General features: G+C 45.8%; 1 protein-coding gene and 1 pseudogene across 1 annotated transcript; one reads left to right on the top strand and one right to left on the bottom strand.

Annotated features, from left to right (window-relative positions):
* Positions 1-230: 230 nt before the first annotated feature.
* LOC146172200 (uncharacterized) lies at positions 231-2,584 on the bottom strand (annotated as a pseudogene).
* A 1,287-nt stretch (positions 2,585-3,871) lies between these two features.
* LOC146172199 (uncharacterized) lies at positions 3,872-7,505 on the top strand. Its single transcript, XM_084585998.1, has 3 exons — positions 3,872-3,900; positions 6,572-6,829; positions 7,160-7,505. The coding sequence occupies exons 1-3, from the start codon at positions 3,872-3,874 to the stop codon at positions 7,503-7,505; spliced, it is 633 nt and encodes a 210-aa protein (XP_084442124.1).
* The last annotated feature ends 10,823 nt before the right edge of the window (positions 7,506-18,328 follow it).

The raw sequence follows: 18,328 nt of genomic DNA, 5'->3' as shown, positions 1-18,328 counted from the left end.
CGTCACATAAAGTAGGGAAGCAAAGGGACGTGCTTGATTGCAAACATGTGCAAACATGAAATGAAACGATATACTTTAGGTGCATGAGGACTCAAGTTTTGCTAGAGGGCAGTAACAAGATCTTGATCCTAGGTAGCCTCTTGCTGGGGCATTTACCACAAGCCAATGTACTCGAATATAATTTGGTAGTAATGCAAACGAATTACAGTATTCTTATCGAGGCATCTTCCTTACCTGAAGAATTCTACAGTTGCATCAATTTTTCCCCAAGATGCTTCCAGCCGGTCCTTGTAAAATAAATTTCCATTAATGACGCGGTCTCTAAACAGCTGAAAGGCAAAGGTGACTCATTTTCTCAAAACTGTTTGGCTGCAGGTGCACAGACGTGAGGCCAGGCATCGCCTTTAGGGTAATATTGCTGGAGTCAATTTTAAATGCTTGTCTTACGGGCTGAATGGAGACCTGGAATAGTTATAAAAACAATGTAAAGCACGCACAATTGGCATAATTTATACCACAAATTGTTATAGAACATCACTCTTACAACCAATTGTTCTGCCATTTCATCGTGCACCATGATTAGAAAAAGCAATGTAATGTAAATAAAACTACTAGCACTTACCATGCCCTGTGGAGTATTCAAGGGATGCTGCAGCAACGTGTTCCTCACGCATTTAAGCAAGTGAGGAAAGTCAGATAAGAAATATAACCGGCGGGATGCATCTACGGGATGTTCAAGACTGCAAGTGATTTTTTCATTCTTTACGCCAATTCCCAGAAGTTTCCACATGCGCCGATTCCATGAAGCACCGTCACACGTTACAAAATCAACAAGTAGACCATTTGCTTCTGCGAGAATAGTTACCTCTATCAGCACTTTTGCAAGAATCTCTGCTTTTGCGTTCCCATTAGTGGCAAATGCACCAATGATCTGTGTCCATTTCCCGGTGAAGGGGACAAACATTATGACCATGCCGTGGTCACAGGGAACATTTTGTCCTTCACTGCTGAAAGGGCCCATATCTACAAATCCTTCAATATGTCCCGTATACGTCACACTCAGGTGCTGAGACAACTTGATTTCGTCTACTAGGAGGCCACCGCGTCTTTCGAAGTCACTGATGTGTCTTGTCTTCTTTAGTTGTGACAGGATGTTGTGGCAGAAGCCAAACCCACTTTTGTAAAGTCTGAGATAACGTTTTAATGTACTCTTGCTGGGAAGGAAAATAATTTTATGCCTGCGAATATGCTCATATAGCCTGGCACTTTTCATTTTCATTAATATGCATTTTAATATCCAGTCCTTTGAGTAAGTGTTTCCTTTGGAACTTTTCTTCTTTGCTGCTGAAAAGCACTGGCTCACACATTCTTGCTGCTTAGGGGGCAAAGCACCAATTTGCGCTTCAAGCACTTCATCAGGTTTTGACGCATTTTCATCTTGCATTTCCTTTAACTTCTTCTGAACTTTGGCATAGCGACACGATAGCCGTTTGTTTTTTTGTACTGCCAAACGAAGTCTCTGCGAAGCACTCTGGATATGCTTCCTGACAGAGCGCTTTATTCTTGTTTGCCTCCTCATCAGCGTTTTCCTCATGTACCGGCATGAGATGCAGGGCCTCCCTGCAAAATAACAGATTATTACATAAAACTATGCAAAAGGGAAATTGATCACACGCATAACACCGTACAGTGCCAGGAGCTGTGGTACATACCTTCAGATAATTCTTTCCCTGCACAATGCTTGCTGTAGTACGTGTCATCTCTGATGATCACTTGCAGCTGAAGGCCATTTGTAAGGTCAGACAGTGGCATCATTTACATTTCCAAAGCACCTCTGCAAAGGCCGTACGAGTCAATGTTCCTTAAAATACTCTCCGCTTCTTCGCAGCTCAAAATGCGCCCTGCTTCAATGCGACGCCCACAGAGGTGCGCTGAATATGCGATGCCGGGCATACCGTCTTGGGAGAAAATCACCGCACGCTCGGATAAAATGTCCTCGTTTTCAAGCATTTTAAGTTTGCAGTAAACCACCCCTTCGTGGTTAGGAATTCGGTGGCAGCTCCAATAAGCGGAAGGAACACAAAGCTTAAGCAAGCCTTCTGTTAAAGTTGCCTCTGTAGTGGCAGACATCTTAGGTTCGTGGTCAGCATGCAACTGGGCTGTCTCAGCCGTTTCTCCGTCAGCACGTGTTCTTTTGGCTGCGGTCGAGTCAACCAGAGCACTTTTGCGCTTCCTCGGAGGCCTTGACTGCGATGATTTCTTTGACAAGTAGCTAGGGGCATTGACAAGCAACGTCGGCACGGCGTCTGGCGTCAACTCCGGTTTCCCACGTGGTATGCGGACTTCCTCTCCGTTTATAATATGCACATAGCCTCTGAGAATACACGACGGCTCGAAGAAGTTCACATACCGAGCAGGTTTCATCCAGGGTTTTGTCTTTGCGATGCAAATTTCTCTCCTAAACCTTCCTGCGCGCTTCGTCTTCCGGAACAGCAAAAAGCGACGGCTGTTCACCGTCAGTCCAGTGGTAGCCTGTTTTGCACCCAGGTGCAAAGCAGTGCCATTGCCGCCGACGATTCGGCATTTATACACTCTCGGACGGCCAGCAGCTATTATAGCACCAGAAAAAAAACCGCAAGAAAACGGGCACGGACCACGTTTACCGTCACCACCCAGCAACCGAGAATGACCACCCAGCAACCGAGAATGACCACCCAGCAACCGAGAATGGAGAGCGAGCGGCTCAGCCCGACAGCCCCGACAGCCCACGCTACAGCAGCGCCGCCGCACAAATCCGGTTTCTTTCCACGCGCGCCGCTTCACGCCAATGCATGGAGAGCGACGGCACCTGAACACACTACCCCATACTCTAGTACACTGTAATAGGGCCCCCGGAGCACATCTGCATCTAAGTAAGTGTTGCCAGCAACTGACGAAACTTCGCTCAATCCAGCAGCCAAACCAAATTTTAGGATTATACATATATATGCTTTTTGGCTCATGCAACAATATTATTTTCAGTTAAAGATCAATGAGCTTTGATTTGTATTCCTAACTGCAAAAAGGGTGTGAAACAGAACTCCGAATAAAAAGACACTGTTCCCATGAATACGAGAATGTCGCTCGGGACCCTTGTCATTGCATGGCTGGTTACTGTCCCCAGCGGCGAAGCAATTCCGGCGTCGAAGCTGAGATTTAGCACCGACAGGTATGTGTTTTTCTGTCTTTGCCACAGGCTTCGGAATTTCTATGCAAATGCCGATAGCCGAGAAACTGACACGGCGGCATATAAACCCAGCTGTGTGTTTCAAGAGGAAGTGTACGTCGGCATTACCTATGGACAGGTGCTGGCTTATCTCCGAGCTACCGGCATGGAACCATACTCTCAACCTGCTGGCTTACGAACTTGTAGAGCCAAGCCTAGGAAGACTCAGTCTCCGGTACATGCCCCAAGGTACCATATACAAGTCCCCCAAAGTGGCTACACGACAGGCTGCTTTCTTGGTGCCGTGGGTCATGAAGCACCACCATGGCTGCATCGATGAGCTTGGCATTTTGTGCACTCTGTGTCCCTCCCCGGGACACTAGTGCGAAGGAAGTGCCCGTCCCAGTTCGCTTCAAACCATCATCTGGACACTACTACATCGAAAACATTCGCCGCCTTGAGGTTACAATCTGCGAAGCCCGCTCACACTACGACTATCCCTACTGCTACCTGCCAGAAGAGAGCCTCGACGTTGTTCGTGGCTTCGAAGAACTGAAGATATGCTCCATTGATGGAAAGATTGAATAGGGACTAATCAAACTGGTGCGACACAACGCGAGCTCTCTAAAGTGCGTTGAGGTAAGTAAATCTGTGCTCTCTCGACGCATGGTCGAAGCTCTGCTGTGCCTCCGCAAGTGCGAATCGGTCACGATATGGGTTCCCTCACATATAGAAGTGGGCCACCTCGGCATCGATCCGATAAGATAGTTTGCACAGGGCTTGGCAAACGTGAACATCAAGCAGGTAGTGCATATTGCCAACATCAGCACGCAGACCGAAGTTTCAGCCGTGGCCAGAATGTTAAGGACAAGCGTAACTTTGATGACATTGAAGCTGAACACTTCCATTACGAACATTTCGGCGAGGGAACTATTTGAAGCGCTGGAAGGGAACACCAGTGTTCAACGTTTGGTGCTTGGTGCGCACATTATAAATGCAAATGACGGAGAATCTTTGGCATTAGAATTGTACAAGAATACTCGCCTTCGTGACCTAGATTTGGTTGACACTCGGATCGACGTCTGCATGATGCGCGTGGCAGGAGCACTGGTTTTGAACACTACGATTTAAAGCCTGCAGTTCGCGGGCGCCGTGTCCTGTGAGGATGGCGTCCTGGTGCTTTGTGAAGCTCTAAGCCGTAACACGACCTTAAAGAAGCTGGTATTCACAGATGTGATTTTTTCCCGGACAAAAAGGTGCGTAAACGCTGGCCTACCTTATTTCATCTTTATTCATTTTGTTACGGTATTTTAGGACTGCGCACATTACGGGGTTATTCCTCCCATTCTCAGTATGGTTTAATTAGTATTAGAATTGCTTTCTGTGCACGGAAGAGTGCCCGAGTTAGAGTTTCATACTTGATTCGCAGTGGACTGCCCAGGGGAAGGGGGGCGACGAGATCGATATTTGGTTTACGAGCACGTGAGAATACCGAACTTGTGGAAGTCATATTGTCTCATGTCGGCAGAACGGGACCGACAAGTGGCGTGGCCAGAAATATTTTTCGTAGGGGTAGTATACTACGGCGCTAGAAAATGAAAAGAAATAGAGGAGGTGCAACGAGGGGATGCAGAGTGCAGAAAATTTCGGCGTATGTTCTGATACCGGCACTTCTCCCTGGCTACGTCCCTGCAGACAATAGCGGAGAATCGCCGCAGCTAACAATAGACACTTGGTTTATATAGATAAACGTTCCAAAGCGACATGGTTGTCATGAATGCCAAAACATTTGAAAATATACGTTTAAGAAGTGAAAAAGAACACGCTTGCTTAAAAATTTTTCAAGTACATAGTCATATGCAGGTGAAGCGGAAACTATTCCTCAAACAATAACGCTCTGAGGCAAATGACCGCGTTTTGTTTTCATGAAAACGCTGTCAACTGCTTTGCCAGCCACGATAGTCAACGGTGAAATCAATTTGTTACTACTTCCAGGAAGGCGTGCTATGCAGATTAAGCAGCATCAGCTTCCATATCATAGGATGCCTCCAGAAGGATGTGGGCGAAAATTTGCTTCCGCTCAATTGAGGGAAGGAAAAAGAAGAGAGAGGGACACCGCACGCGCACTCACACACCGCGCGCGCGCGCGCAGAGTTAAGGCGTGCCGGACGGGCGAGGGAAATTACAATCTGCACAACTTAGGGGGATACCGAGGACACATCCACGTTGGCCAATGTTGATACTTTACAGTAGGGGTTCTCAATCTGTTTTGCCTCGGGTAGCCTCAACAGCCACAGAAACAACCCTCCCCCGCCTCCTCCCTTCACTCCCTTCAATAAGGAGATTTCGCTTTTCCACGGAAAACTCGTTTTTCTCCTTCTCAATGATCTTGAAAGCATTTTTATTTCTTGAGTTTGAAGGTAAGTTTTTTATTAAATAAACGCTTCTCACTCAATGAGACGCGCACGCTTTTACGTCATGGCTAACTCGTCCGTGCAGCCCACTCTATCAATCGCCAGATGCGCGAGTAAACGTACTATCATCAGTTCTTCGATTTAGCCATGCCCGTCTACACCTTTCTGCTGGCGTTGCAGACACACCTATTACAAAGGAGCAACTCGGCACGCTGCCAATGTTGCAGCGCGGGCCGTGGCCACCAGTGTTCCCTTCGCAACTAAACGTGCAGGCCGTGCGCAGCGTTTCGGCGCGTCGGCAAGTTCTCTGCATGAAGGGGAACAGGGTCCTAGGGTGAGGGGGAGTCCAGTGGGAGCTGGAGAGTGGGAGTCTGGTTCCAGAACTTTTGGAATACTGCATTAAAATGCCAAAATGTCGACGGAAGCGAACAGCTTGCGTGGTTAACTTTCTAGCAAAGAATCTCAGACTAGGGCACACGGTAATTCATTTCGTATAGTGGTGTTAAAGGAGCCCTTTTTGGAGTATTGTTGTGTGGGTTTGCGCCAACGTTGTTGTATGCAATCTATTCAGTAATAAACGCGTCTTTTCGTGCCCGACAGATGGAAGGATGGTCAAAATGAGCTACGATTTCAGTTTTTTTAGAAACGAAAGCATGAATGGAGTTTTCATCACTAGACATTTGGACTGCTGCGCCCGTGTAGAGGTGACATGTATATGCGTTCATGCTTTGGTTCTGCTGCGCAAGATGGATTACAAAGTAATGAAAGTAGCACACGATACACATGTGCGGTATTTCTAGGACGTACCAATGTGGTTATCGCATGTGCTTTATACGCATCTCCCTTTTATTCTCGGCTGATATTAGCTTTCGTTTGATAATCTGCTCTGCAATAAATCATGTTTAGTTTAAGAGTAAGGCTACTTTTCGTACTCTTCTTTCTACTCTTTCAGGGAAGCCTTGGCGGAGACGCTGGCACACGGTGATGCCTACAGCCGGGTTACCCTACCTTTGGTGGATGCAGATCTACCGGCGCTGTCGGGTCGGGTCGCCTGCTCGTCAACATGCCCCGAAGAACTCGGCCAGATCAACATATGCACGGTGTCCGACTCGAACCTTAAACTTCTGTTCGATGCTTTGGCCTCCAACAGCCGCGTTCGCGCTCTCAACCTACGCATAGAAATAAATCCCCCACCAGAAAATACATCTATGTTATACGCAATGCTAAGAGCTAGCGGATCCATCCGGCACATCACCATCACCACACACGGCGGCGAGTGGAATTTTATTCAGGGACTTCTTGACTCTCTAGAATCCACCGGAGCCATAAGCGAACTTACGATGAAAAATACGAAGTTTGCTAAACGAACAGCTGTGGCGCTCTCAGATTTCTTCGCTCGGAACAGGACCATCATGAAATTTGAACTTCTTTTCTCAGGGTGGTGCTTCCAACTTTTCGCAGAGCGGCTGTCCCGAGGGATAACAATGAACCTGGTCCTTGTAGAGATTCGAGTGAAAAAACACTCCTCTTGAGCCGGTAGCGACTACCCGTTTGATGAAACAATGCGGCGTAACAGGAGCACCCTGAATCGTGTCATGTGCTTCGCTCTCCTCTGCATCAGAAACAGAGTTAGCGCAGAAGTTTTCCAACTTTTTGCACGGAAGCCTTGCTTCCTCGATCACCTGACGAAGATATTAGGACAAACGGAACGGGATGCATTGCTGACCATAGCATCGGCGGAGTACGTTTTGCTCGACAGTTACCTTGCCATCACGGGTGTAGTGCGGCGTTTTGTCGTCTGCCATCCTGGAGATGGCGGTACTCAGTGCGATAAGCTCAAAGCTGAATCTCAAACTTTGCGACATCCGAACCGAACGTGCGAGTGAAAGCTGTTTACTTCCTGGTAAAAACAATTTTGCGTTTCTGTACGACATACAGATACCATTTTCTCCTTTGTGCACCAAGGTAAACGTTTTTCTGCCCAAGTTGCCTCTCTTCGGAGTCGCCACTCTCTGTTAATGTTTACGTTGTGTGGTCTGTGCCAATTTCCAGCAAGCACTAGAAAAATGCAATGAAGTAGAGAAATGAACAACATATCTGAGCGAAATTGCCATATGAGGTTGGAACACTGGCTGGTAATGCCTAGTCTTGCGTCGAGTAGTTCGATGCATATCCAGGTCTTTTTGTTTCTAAATTGATTGAAGCATAGAAGGCAGAACGTCTCTATTTTGGCGCGTAACACAAGGCGAAGCGTTTTCACTAATATTGCTGGCACCGAGCGCAGAAACCTGCACCTTGTTACCGTCGCATCAAAAACGGAAAGATCCTTAGCCCCTAACTAAATTTGCGTGTGGCAAAGTTATTGCACTCCCTGCATTCAGTATTTTATGCTATTTGTATTTAACTTAACAGACGAAAAAATGCTTGTGAAGTGCATTTGTTGTACTGATTTGTAAGCGATAACATTGAATACTCTGTTACCCTGAAAATTCAGTGATGGTGTTTTGAGCGAAAAAGGACGGCTTATCTTGCCGCTGGCAGTGGACTACAGCTGGCACTTGGCATGGCGAAGCAGAGATTCTTCATTGGTTTGCGCGACCTAACTATACCTTATTATACAGAAACTTGCGAGAAGCTGCCAACATGGGTTGGTTATTGAATGTGGGAAGGTGAGAAAAGAAACAACCTTCCAGTAATCTTGTATGCCGAGTTTGGCATTATAGTTCTACACCACGCAGGCAGGTTCGTCCGACGGGGCTATATTGGTCCGGGTGTTGCCAACGACCAATATTACGTGTCAGGCTAGTAGTGTATGGTAATAATAATGTTGCCATGAGAACTAAAGTACACTTAGAAAAATCTAGGACGCTTCTATTGTGGAACTGTTGCGAGTGATGAGTGCTGTATCTACACCAACAATCCATTGTGCTCAAGTCTATGTAATGGAAGTGTAAAATATCAGCAGGAAAGAATATGGTGAAAGGTAGAATGCAGGAGGCATTGTATAACAAAAATTCATGTCACACATAACACTGAGTGGACAGCGGATGATTGGTGGGATCATAAGAGCAATCAAACAGGCTGCCATCATGCGGCAAGAGTGTGTATGATTCACAGCAATAATCCGAATCACATGGCTCGAAAAGCACAGGCTGATATTTGGAAACGAGCTATATGGACTTTTAGCGTTAACTCCGGTGTTCACACCTTGGTCTAGAGAATATATTTCACAATAAGAGGAAATATCTGCGTGGCCAACGATTCCTTGATGATGTTGCCGCTTAGGATTCAGTTAGAGGCTGCCTTAAGCAACAGAAAAATACTTCGCCTTTAATGGGAACCTTAGTGACGAAGTAAAATTGATGTATTGATGTCAAGTTACATTAAAAGGAGCAGGCTGTAATTATTTCTGAAAATATTGTTTTTATTTTCAGGTAGAAAATTAATGATTGAACTCTCCCCTGTTACGCTGATCAAGAACGAACCAATGCACAAACTGTGGAGACACTTGGTGAACGCATTCACTTACTCAGAATGTGTAAAAATTGAGGATTTCCTTTTTAGATGCGGAAACGCCCCGCCGCGGTGCCCCAGTTGCGTTGCCATACGGTTGCAGGTATGCTCCCGACCACGGCGGGCTGAGCTGAATAAAGGCGACATACAAAATAAGCCTGCAATGTGCGATGTTAGCGCCATGTGTAGCTCATGTGTAGCTCATGTGTAACTTCGGGACATTAGATACTTGCATTTCATTGTCTCTGCGAAAGCTGCTGAGGGGTAGATCGTTTTTATATGCTTATGCGTTTTTATGTCAATTAGGTTTTCATACTTTTCAAAGCACAAGGGCTCGTTTTTACACATTTCACATGATGTCAAATTGAAGGATATCTGCAGAAATATTTGCAGGGCTAGTGAAAAGTTTGAGACAACAAAATCCCCTTTAGTTATGAATGTTATGAAGCATTAAGTGATACGTTACCATTAGCGTCGACGAAAACCTTGCCAAATACTAATTTTGCTCGATGCGGCGAGATTAGTTAATTTATTAGAGGGAAAATTCAATGAAACTTATAAGTAGCGCAATACAGCAAGGGTATGTGCATTGATTGATTGATTGATTAAAACTTTAATTTCCACCGATTTAGGAGGCCCCCTACTCCCCGCTCCTGACACGCAGGCCTGAGGAGCGGGGGCTGGAACCTCCGCTACTAAGGACTGGCGAATATACATTGGTTATTCGCGGCCTCAGCCGCCAGGCGGACGGCTTTCTGCTGGTCAGCGGGGACGTCGCTTCGCATCAGGGTTACCCAGGCTTCTCTACTTTTAATGTTGTCCCTAGCGCCCGGAGACTTAGGGCATTCCCAAAGTATATGGTCGAGGGTCCCCCTCGCTTCGCAGGCTTTAATTTTATCGTTTTTTCTCTCATCTATCTGGGTGTGATACAACCAGACAGGGTTCGGGAAATTTCCGGCTTGTAATCGCCGCCAGGCTATGGCCTCTTTATTATTTAAGCTAGGATCCGGTGGCGGCATCAGACGTCTTCCTAATCTATAATTTTCGATTATTTCTTCATAGGTTTGCAAACGTTCGTCCATCGCCTGGCAGTCGGGCGGCTCCGCGTTTGCCCGGAAGTAGAGATTTCGGGCTAAATCATGGGCCGCCTCGTTGCTAGGGACGGAAGTGTGTGCTGGGACCCAAATTAGGGTGATTTTGCGATCGATTTTAGTTGCAGCTTTTAGAATTCGGGAGGCTTCTTGCGAGACCCTGCCTTTTCCGATATTCCAGAAAGCAGTTTTACTATCGCTAAAGATCAATCTAGCCTTCGTTCCGACGCAAGCGAGCGCTATTGCGACCTCTTCAGTCGTATCTATGTTTCTGCTTCGGATGGTGGCGGAGACGACTGGTGTGCCGCTACCATCGACTACCGCGGCGACTGCCGCCCCTGATCGGCCGCTTGCAGCGTCTACGTAGGCAACTTCTTTTACTCTGAATTCTTTTGCACTTTTAACCAGTGTTTCTGCCCTCTTCTCCCGTCTCTCCTTGTGGTATTCTGGGTGCATGTTGCGGGGGAGAGGACGGACAATGATGTTCTCGCGACATTGTGGTGGTAGGGCAACCTTGTCGGCTGTGCCCCTATCTATTTTTCGACCCACCCATTCGAAGATGGTTCGACCCGTGCTCGACCTACTTAATCTTTCATGTTGGCCGATTCTCACCGCTTCAGCAAGTTCCGTCCAGCTATTATGCACTCCCATTTCTATTAGGCGTTCCGTAGAAGAGGAGATGGGTAGACCCAGCGCCCTCTTGACGCAACGCCTGATGAGTGCGTCTATCTTATCTTTTTCATTGGTCCTGATGTTGAGGAACGGTGTGGCATAGCATATTCGACTTATTATGTACGCCTGCATCAGTCTCAAGAGGCTTCTCTCTTTGAGGCCTCTGCCTTTGAATGCAATCCTCCTAAATATTCCTGTCACTTGCATCGCGTAGGTAGTGAGTTTTTTTATCGTTCCGTCGTTATACCCGTCCTCTTGAATAAAAAGTCCGAAGATTCTGATTTGCTGGACTCTTGGTACGGTTTTGCCGTCGACCTTAATTTCTACGTTAAAGTCGCGCTTGCACCTCATTGATTTTGGATTATATATGAAAAGTTCGGATTTTTGCGGAGAGCACGAAAGACCCCTTTCGGCCGCGTAGGACACAATGGTGTCCGCCGCCGCCTGTAGGCGTTCCTCTATGCTGCCATCGCTGCCATTGTTCATTTACGCGGACGACGTTAATCTCTGGATGAACAAGGGTATGTGCATAACTGGCAGTGACGTCATGTCAGAGAGGAAGTCATCAAATTGTGGCAAAAGAAGCACAAACAAGACAAATGAAGGGTTGGAACAGGTTACAACGTGAAGCAATACATGAATTAATAACAAAAAGGGCGATTAAGAGTGAATTTGTCGAACAAAATGTAAAAAAATAGGTGCGCTCGTGGTGACGGCACACCAACGTGGATGCGATAAGGACGTCGCCGGTGATGACACGGCGCCTTTTAGCAACGCGACTGGAAGGCAGAGGGCGGAAGCGTGATGGAAAGAATTAGAGGGTCTCTTAGGAGAACGGCGTTCTCTGAAGAGGAAAATGGCAAAAGCCTGCCGTCCAGTCATTTAAATTTGGTTATTTTGTAGTAAGGATGAGTCATGCCTAGTCGTTATAACCATTATCATTTATCGCGAAGCATTATTACTCGTTTCCAGTCAGTTGCGGTCATTCAAGTCGTCGTTTGACATATTGGTCGTTTTGCAGTCATGATGAGTAATGCCTAGTCATTGTAATTATTATCACTCGTCGTTAAGCATTTTTACTTGTTTACAGTCAGTTGCAGTAATTCAAGTCGCCGTTTGACATACTGATCGTTTCGGTGTCATTAGCAGGCATAAGTCACGCCTAGTCATTCCAGTCAATTCAATAGTTCTGGTCTTAAAATTCGTAGTTTGACAGATTAGTCATTACAAGTCATATTTAGTCTTTATTAATGATTAGCATCTACCAATAACTATCTCGATATCTCTAATTTTTTTCATTACGTATCACCATCAATAGATTTCATTCTTCATCTTCCTGCTCACACATCTGCTATTTCCGAGTGATACACAAGCACAAAAATGCTACGCACAGCTCCCGCGCAGAGCTGCTGGCGGGGGTTTATCGAATTATTAAAACGGAAGAAAAAGAGTGTTGGCGGCCGCGGCAACTGCTATCGAAAATTTGAAGCTCCCAAGCTGTGCCCAGCGGAAAAGAAAATAGGATAGGGAGAGGATAGCGAGGTGTCCAGAAAGGCTTTCACCTTACAAACAGCAGGCGATATCAAGGCGTATCGTAGCGAAATGTGATGTCATGAACAGGTGGCGCAATGCACGTCGCTTCCGGTTTGGCGCAGATTGCCTCAGTATAGTAGCCTCCTTGTCGACGTCTGCGCGTGTTGTAACTTGTCTCGTTGTGTTATTGCATGCGCATAATACGTTACAGTATGGATAAGCCGCCACCATTCAGCGCATCTTCAGAGTCCACTAGAAAGTCCGGTAAAGGGAAACGTATGCCAAAATGCCTTGTTGGCCGAGTTGGTTGAACATTATTCTAAAACCGCCGTCTGCCGAACGTTGAAAACATGATGCCGAAGCAAATCGTTTGAAACATGTTTCACAGGAATGTAAGCGGAAAGAGATACAAAGAGAGCCAAAGAGAGGCGATGAGCGCGGAGGAGGCGCCAATGCTTTCGCATGTCTCCAATGCAGGTGGCCGCCGTAATCTATAACTTTTGTTTCGACGGACAGAAGTTTTGAGTCTATTGTTCGCATTTCGGAATATATATCTTGAGCTCAGAGCCAAATAAGGTTCTCTGACAAGCGCAGCGTTCCAGCCCTGGGCACTGCTTCCCCCACTCCCCTTTTCCTGTACTGGACTTCACTCCCTTGAGACGGGCGCGCGGTACGGACTGCTGCCCCTTCCTGAGCCAACTGTACACCACATTACCACATACCGGATGGAGGAGTGGAAAATTTTCGCTCCTCTCTCAGCGATAGGTGCTCAAGCGTTTGAAGTGTCTGCAGGGTAGGGATAATGTTATGACACCTTTTCTAATTCCTCAGACAACCTTCATTTTATTTTCAACATCTATGGGTGGGTACGCAGTACGCGCAATGACAGGCGTACAGACAACGATTCCGGTTTGGTACCGCACTTTGTTCGCTGACACATGCAAAATCGCCTAAATAAAGCTCACACAATGGTCTTTAAAACTGTGGCGTAGTTCCGTGGTAGTAGAAACAATTCCCAGTGAAATATATCGTAGAGATCTCCCCCATCACTGAAGGTGTAATGGTGTGGTATTTTACTGCCGTCATCGCTGTCGTCTCCCCTGGCTTGTGGCATTCACGGTGATTTGACAGGGTATCACTTTTTAAAAGCCCCATATTTTCACAACTACGTGGGATCTGGAACACAGCCTTACGACCGGCCTACTTCTTTGCAGCTGCGATAGGGAGGCACGACAGCTGTGGCAACTTTCACCCTCACCAAAAGCATATTTCAGCACTCAACAAAGCAGATCTCCATTTGACAGAAGAAGCTTGACTGCTGAGTGGATGTCTCCGTTATATGGTGCGGCTAAAAGTGACGGTGATTTGTATGATTCAGGATTACCCAACCGATTGATGCTCAAGCCGATTCACAGTGCCGCGGGTGACGGTGACTACGCGGTACTCGCAAAAATATAAGCTCTCGTGAAGCATTATCAATTTGTTGTTTTTTCTTACCCGTCATTCTTGTTTTCCTGCACACGCGTTGGAGGAAAAAGATAATCATTTCGCTGCTCTGTAAGATTATTAAATTTGAATTTCGAATACGACAGTTTGAAATTCCATACTCGTCTAAGACAGAAATATGTGTGAGACATATGGAGTTTAGTTCTGCTAAATGGAGCAAGGCCTACTACTACTACTAGCTACGCACAGAGCGCTTTGAAGGCTCTTTTTTTTTTAATAAGCCGTTTTCTCGTTTAGCCTCCGCACTAATGCATAATCATGAACGGCACTGCATGTTTAGTCATGCAGCAGCGAGCGCAATCTCTTAACCGCGAGTAGAGGGCACCGGGTGACGTTGGCTGGAATGAGATGCGGGGTTAGAAGCTGAAGTTTTAAACTATAGCACCTGTTTCTCTAAAATCTTCAGGAGTAGCCTATCTTCCTCATATTCGACTATCTCTTAAGTGCCTTCACTTTAGCACAAATAGAAAAGTATCATTTTAAACTAATGAGTATATACTAAAAGTTGATGCTTAGATTACGTCTAGGTAATTTATTGTGCAGGATAAGACCAATAGCGGCTTATTTATGACATCGTGCGTAAAACTTTGGGCACTTTAAAAACTAACTTCATTATTTCTTATGTCAATAAATGTCCCATATTGGATAATTTCTCATCTTAGATAATAATAAGGAATCCAAAAAGTACCTTATCTTGTTCACAACAATGGTTAAGTCCAGAAACCACCTTGAAAGCAGCCTTTGGCAAAAGCGTTTAGAATTGGTACTTTTCCTAACGGTTGTTTTTTGCAAAATGTGCGAACTAAGAAAAATGAGTTTAAAAATTTTAGAGCGCTGTAGTCAAATTTATGGCCCAAATTAATGAATCACAGTGGCTTGGTGCATGGTGCATATACTGAGCCATCCTTTTCAACACAGCAGTGCTGTATGGCGATTACTTCGAGTCGTTTCTTTTTTTCTTTAGCTTTACTGCTGTCCACTGCTCTTGCCAGGGCTCGTAAAACGCTTTCCTTGTTTGCTTGCTGGACGCGCCTGTTTGTTTAAGCTTCATATTCCATCTCCAGCTTGTCGAGCACTCTCGTTAGCCAGGCTCCCAGTGGTGCGAAAACAGCGTTCAAAGGTTAGGTGCAGAATTCTACTCTACCTAAGCCTACCTCTATTTGGGTTTCCGCTATTGCCACGGTCTAAAATTTGTCATTTTTTTATTTTTGTTGTTTTTATTTGTCTGCTGTGCTGTCGTTATCTGGCCCCTTTCGGCCAGAGAGCGCCAAAAAACAAGGATTTTAACTTTGTCTTGAAATCAGCGTTCATAGTGCTTCCTGTGGTGAGTGCGTCACATATCTCAAAAACATTAATTTTAATTTTTCTACGGCGCCGATGACAGCCAATCTTAGTGAAAAATTTCTTTAATGCATTCACAATGAAGAAAAACAACAATTTAAAAACACATTCTCTTTGAAGAAAATTGCGATTTTAGCCAAGCACACCCCTACACTTCTAAATTTGAGAAGTCGGGAAAGTCGCAATACTCTCGGCGTGGCCGTGACGAATATTGTGACGGACACTTACTCCTCGCTGCAAATAGTGAGACCCATTAAACGCTGTTTCCAGCTAACCAACAGGGCCAGAAAAATAAAAGGGGGGGGGGGTAGGCCTGGGCTAATGTTCATGTAAGCCCTTGTGGTGGTCGTAGCCATCCGTGTACCGCACCAATGCAACAGACCCCACATTTCATTTCTAGGTGCACAAACATCAAAAAGTGACAACATGCGAACAATGGTATTCACACCACAGTAATGAATTAGCATTAGACTCACAGAACACAAACTCAACCACCAACGCTCTGATAGGAGATAACGGGGGACCGTGATGGACTCTGGGACGCCCTTTCTATTTCCCTCTCCGCAAGAAGGAGAAAGAGAGAAACTGAAATATTTGAGACTTGGAGGGTGACTGGTGCTGGCCGTGAAAAAGGACGATTTTGATTCTAATTTAACATGTTCTCTCACTTGTAGTCCTGGGATTTCGCCTACCCCCCTTCCTCCTCCTCTCTTTCTCTCCGTACGGCCCTGAAGCAATTGACGGCAATCGCGAAAAAGTTTTCGCCTGTCCTTAAGTGAACGCAAATCGACTCATAACCCTTCTTCCCCCATCCCCACCTCTGGATGGCAGTGAATTCAATTTCACAGGACAGGGATCTCTCCACTGACGTGGCTAAACAACGTTACACTAAGCAAACCCTCAACTTCTGGTTTTCTCGCTTCACACCTGTCATTCGAAGTTCCGTTATCTATGGTTCTATACATTAAGGCCTTTTTGGCTCAAGATTTAATTAGTTTTCTTTTGTGCATTTGTTTTTTTTTCTCGTTTTTGCCATTCAACCTTTTATTAAATGCCAACCTCTCACTCATGCGGACACTTTTAAACCAGAACAAGAGGGCAGAAATCTACAGACAAACGACCAAATTTGCCCCTGACTCGCCCAATCTAACAACGTCGGGGGCTGACCAGCTGGGTTGCGTATAGAATCACGTGACGCTTCGCCGGTTTGCATTGGTTATCTACTGCTCCCTGCTGTTGGGAAGGAACTAGGACAAGATAAAAAAACCTACGTTCAAAATGTCTTTCGGTGATCGAGGCACTATGCCTGGTCCACATGTCGAAGAGAAGGCTGGGGGGAGGGGCGTGAACTCCTGAGGAAGCTCGCGGAACCGCGAAAAACAGCTCGATCAAACCAGTTCAGGAGGCCTGAATTGAGGGTACAAGAATTCACGGGCTCCTTTCCCCTGCTCTCAGAGATGACCCCTGGGCTGCAGCCTCCTCAAATCTAGCGCTGCAAGCCGATATCACAATGTGTTCCACTCGTTCCCACCTCGGTGAATATGGTCATTCACGCAACGGCCACTTTGGCCGACATTGAGAGTTCCGTATGGCATGGGAAGGTAGTACACCGCTCCAATGAAACACAATGCAGCGTCCTATAAACGTACGCGATAGCGTAATGGTCTTGTTTCGCAGAAAAATCGGCGTACTCGGCCTTCAGTGAAAGATATTTACTGATTGGCAGGGTGATGACCTCACAGGCACGTGAGTTAGAGCGGGAATGTGAAACACCCAACAACGCTTCATCAAGTTAAATGTGACAGCATAAGTGGAGCAGCATAAATAAAGGCCGGTGTACGTCTAAAATCATTTACCTTTACCGCAACAGACTTGGCTTGTTTGCGCTTAGAGAGAAATTTAAAGAAAAACGAATATATATATATATATATATATATATATATATATATATATATATATATATATATATATATATATATATATATATATATATATATATATATATTCATTCCCCTTATCGCTGTCCTTCATCACTATCGGCGCTGTGTCTGTTTCAGGACACCTTCGAGCATAGGGGACCCAAGCATCGCAGGTTGGCGCTGCGGGCGCCAGTGAAAAGCGCCCTCTCCGGCCAACGCCATGTAATCGGTCGGGCAAAGTGAATAGCTCGCCTGTAGACCTTCGTGTCTTTGCAGCCTCTGCACGCGGGAGCAACTCGCTTTGCGCGCGCTCGCGTTGTTGAAAGCTGCTTGCGCGCGCTCGCGCCCTGACCGCAGTCTACTCGCTTTGCGCGCGAGTGCATTTGCGTGCTGAAAGAAAGCTGTCTTGCGCGCGCGCTTCTGCTTCTACTTTTCAAACTCGCGCTTGGACGAAGTGTTGTTTGAAGCGAGTGTGCAGCACTGTATGTACACGGTTCGATGTGGTTTAGGAAAATAGCCGACAGCGGTGGCTATTTTCACAGCACAAATGCCAAAAAGGGAGAGCTGTTAGTCATGTGCATTCTGTTGAGCAGATCATAGAATATAAGCTGTTATTGTGAAGGCTAAGTGTGTGTCGTAGGTCAGCGACCACATCGCGTACGACGTGGGATTTGAGGCAAGTATTTAATTTTTAAAATACCCATTTCATTAAGGCCCAGATTGTAAGGCGCATGCAACCATTCGATGCGCTGTTTGCTTTAATTTCTGAAGAGCTTGCAGATTTAATCCTGTTGGTGCCTATGAATTTAATAAAAGATACGTGGGCTCGTTCGCATCTTAGGCGCGCTTTTCGGTATATGCTGATATGTTAATTTTGATGCCGATTGTCGTGCAATTGCATACTCAGAACGTTTTATACGTAGCTTCCACCTGAAGAGAATGTGCATTCACATATATACAAGGAAACATCAACCCTTCTGCTGCAAACGAAATATTTTCGTGCTTTAATTTTCGTGAATCGCATTCAGCTCCTAATAACTGGTCCCTCAATTGATCGAGTAATTTCAATTCCACAGAGTAAATGAGAGAGTTCTGGACAATATCTAGAAAAACAAATTTTCGCTGCGTGGTTAT

Source organism: Amblyomma maculatum, unplaced genomic scaffold (genome assembly GCF_055883805.1).
Source record: "Amblyomma maculatum isolate TAMU_Amacu unplaced genomic scaffold, ASM5588380v1 scaffold_13, whole genome shotgun sequence".
NCBI classification, from domain to species: domain Eukaryota; kingdom Metazoa; phylum Arthropoda; class Arachnida; order Ixodida; family Ixodidae; genus Amblyomma; species Amblyomma maculatum.
Note: the sequence above shows the minus strand (reverse complement) of the source record. Positions and strands in the feature narration are given on the sequence as shown.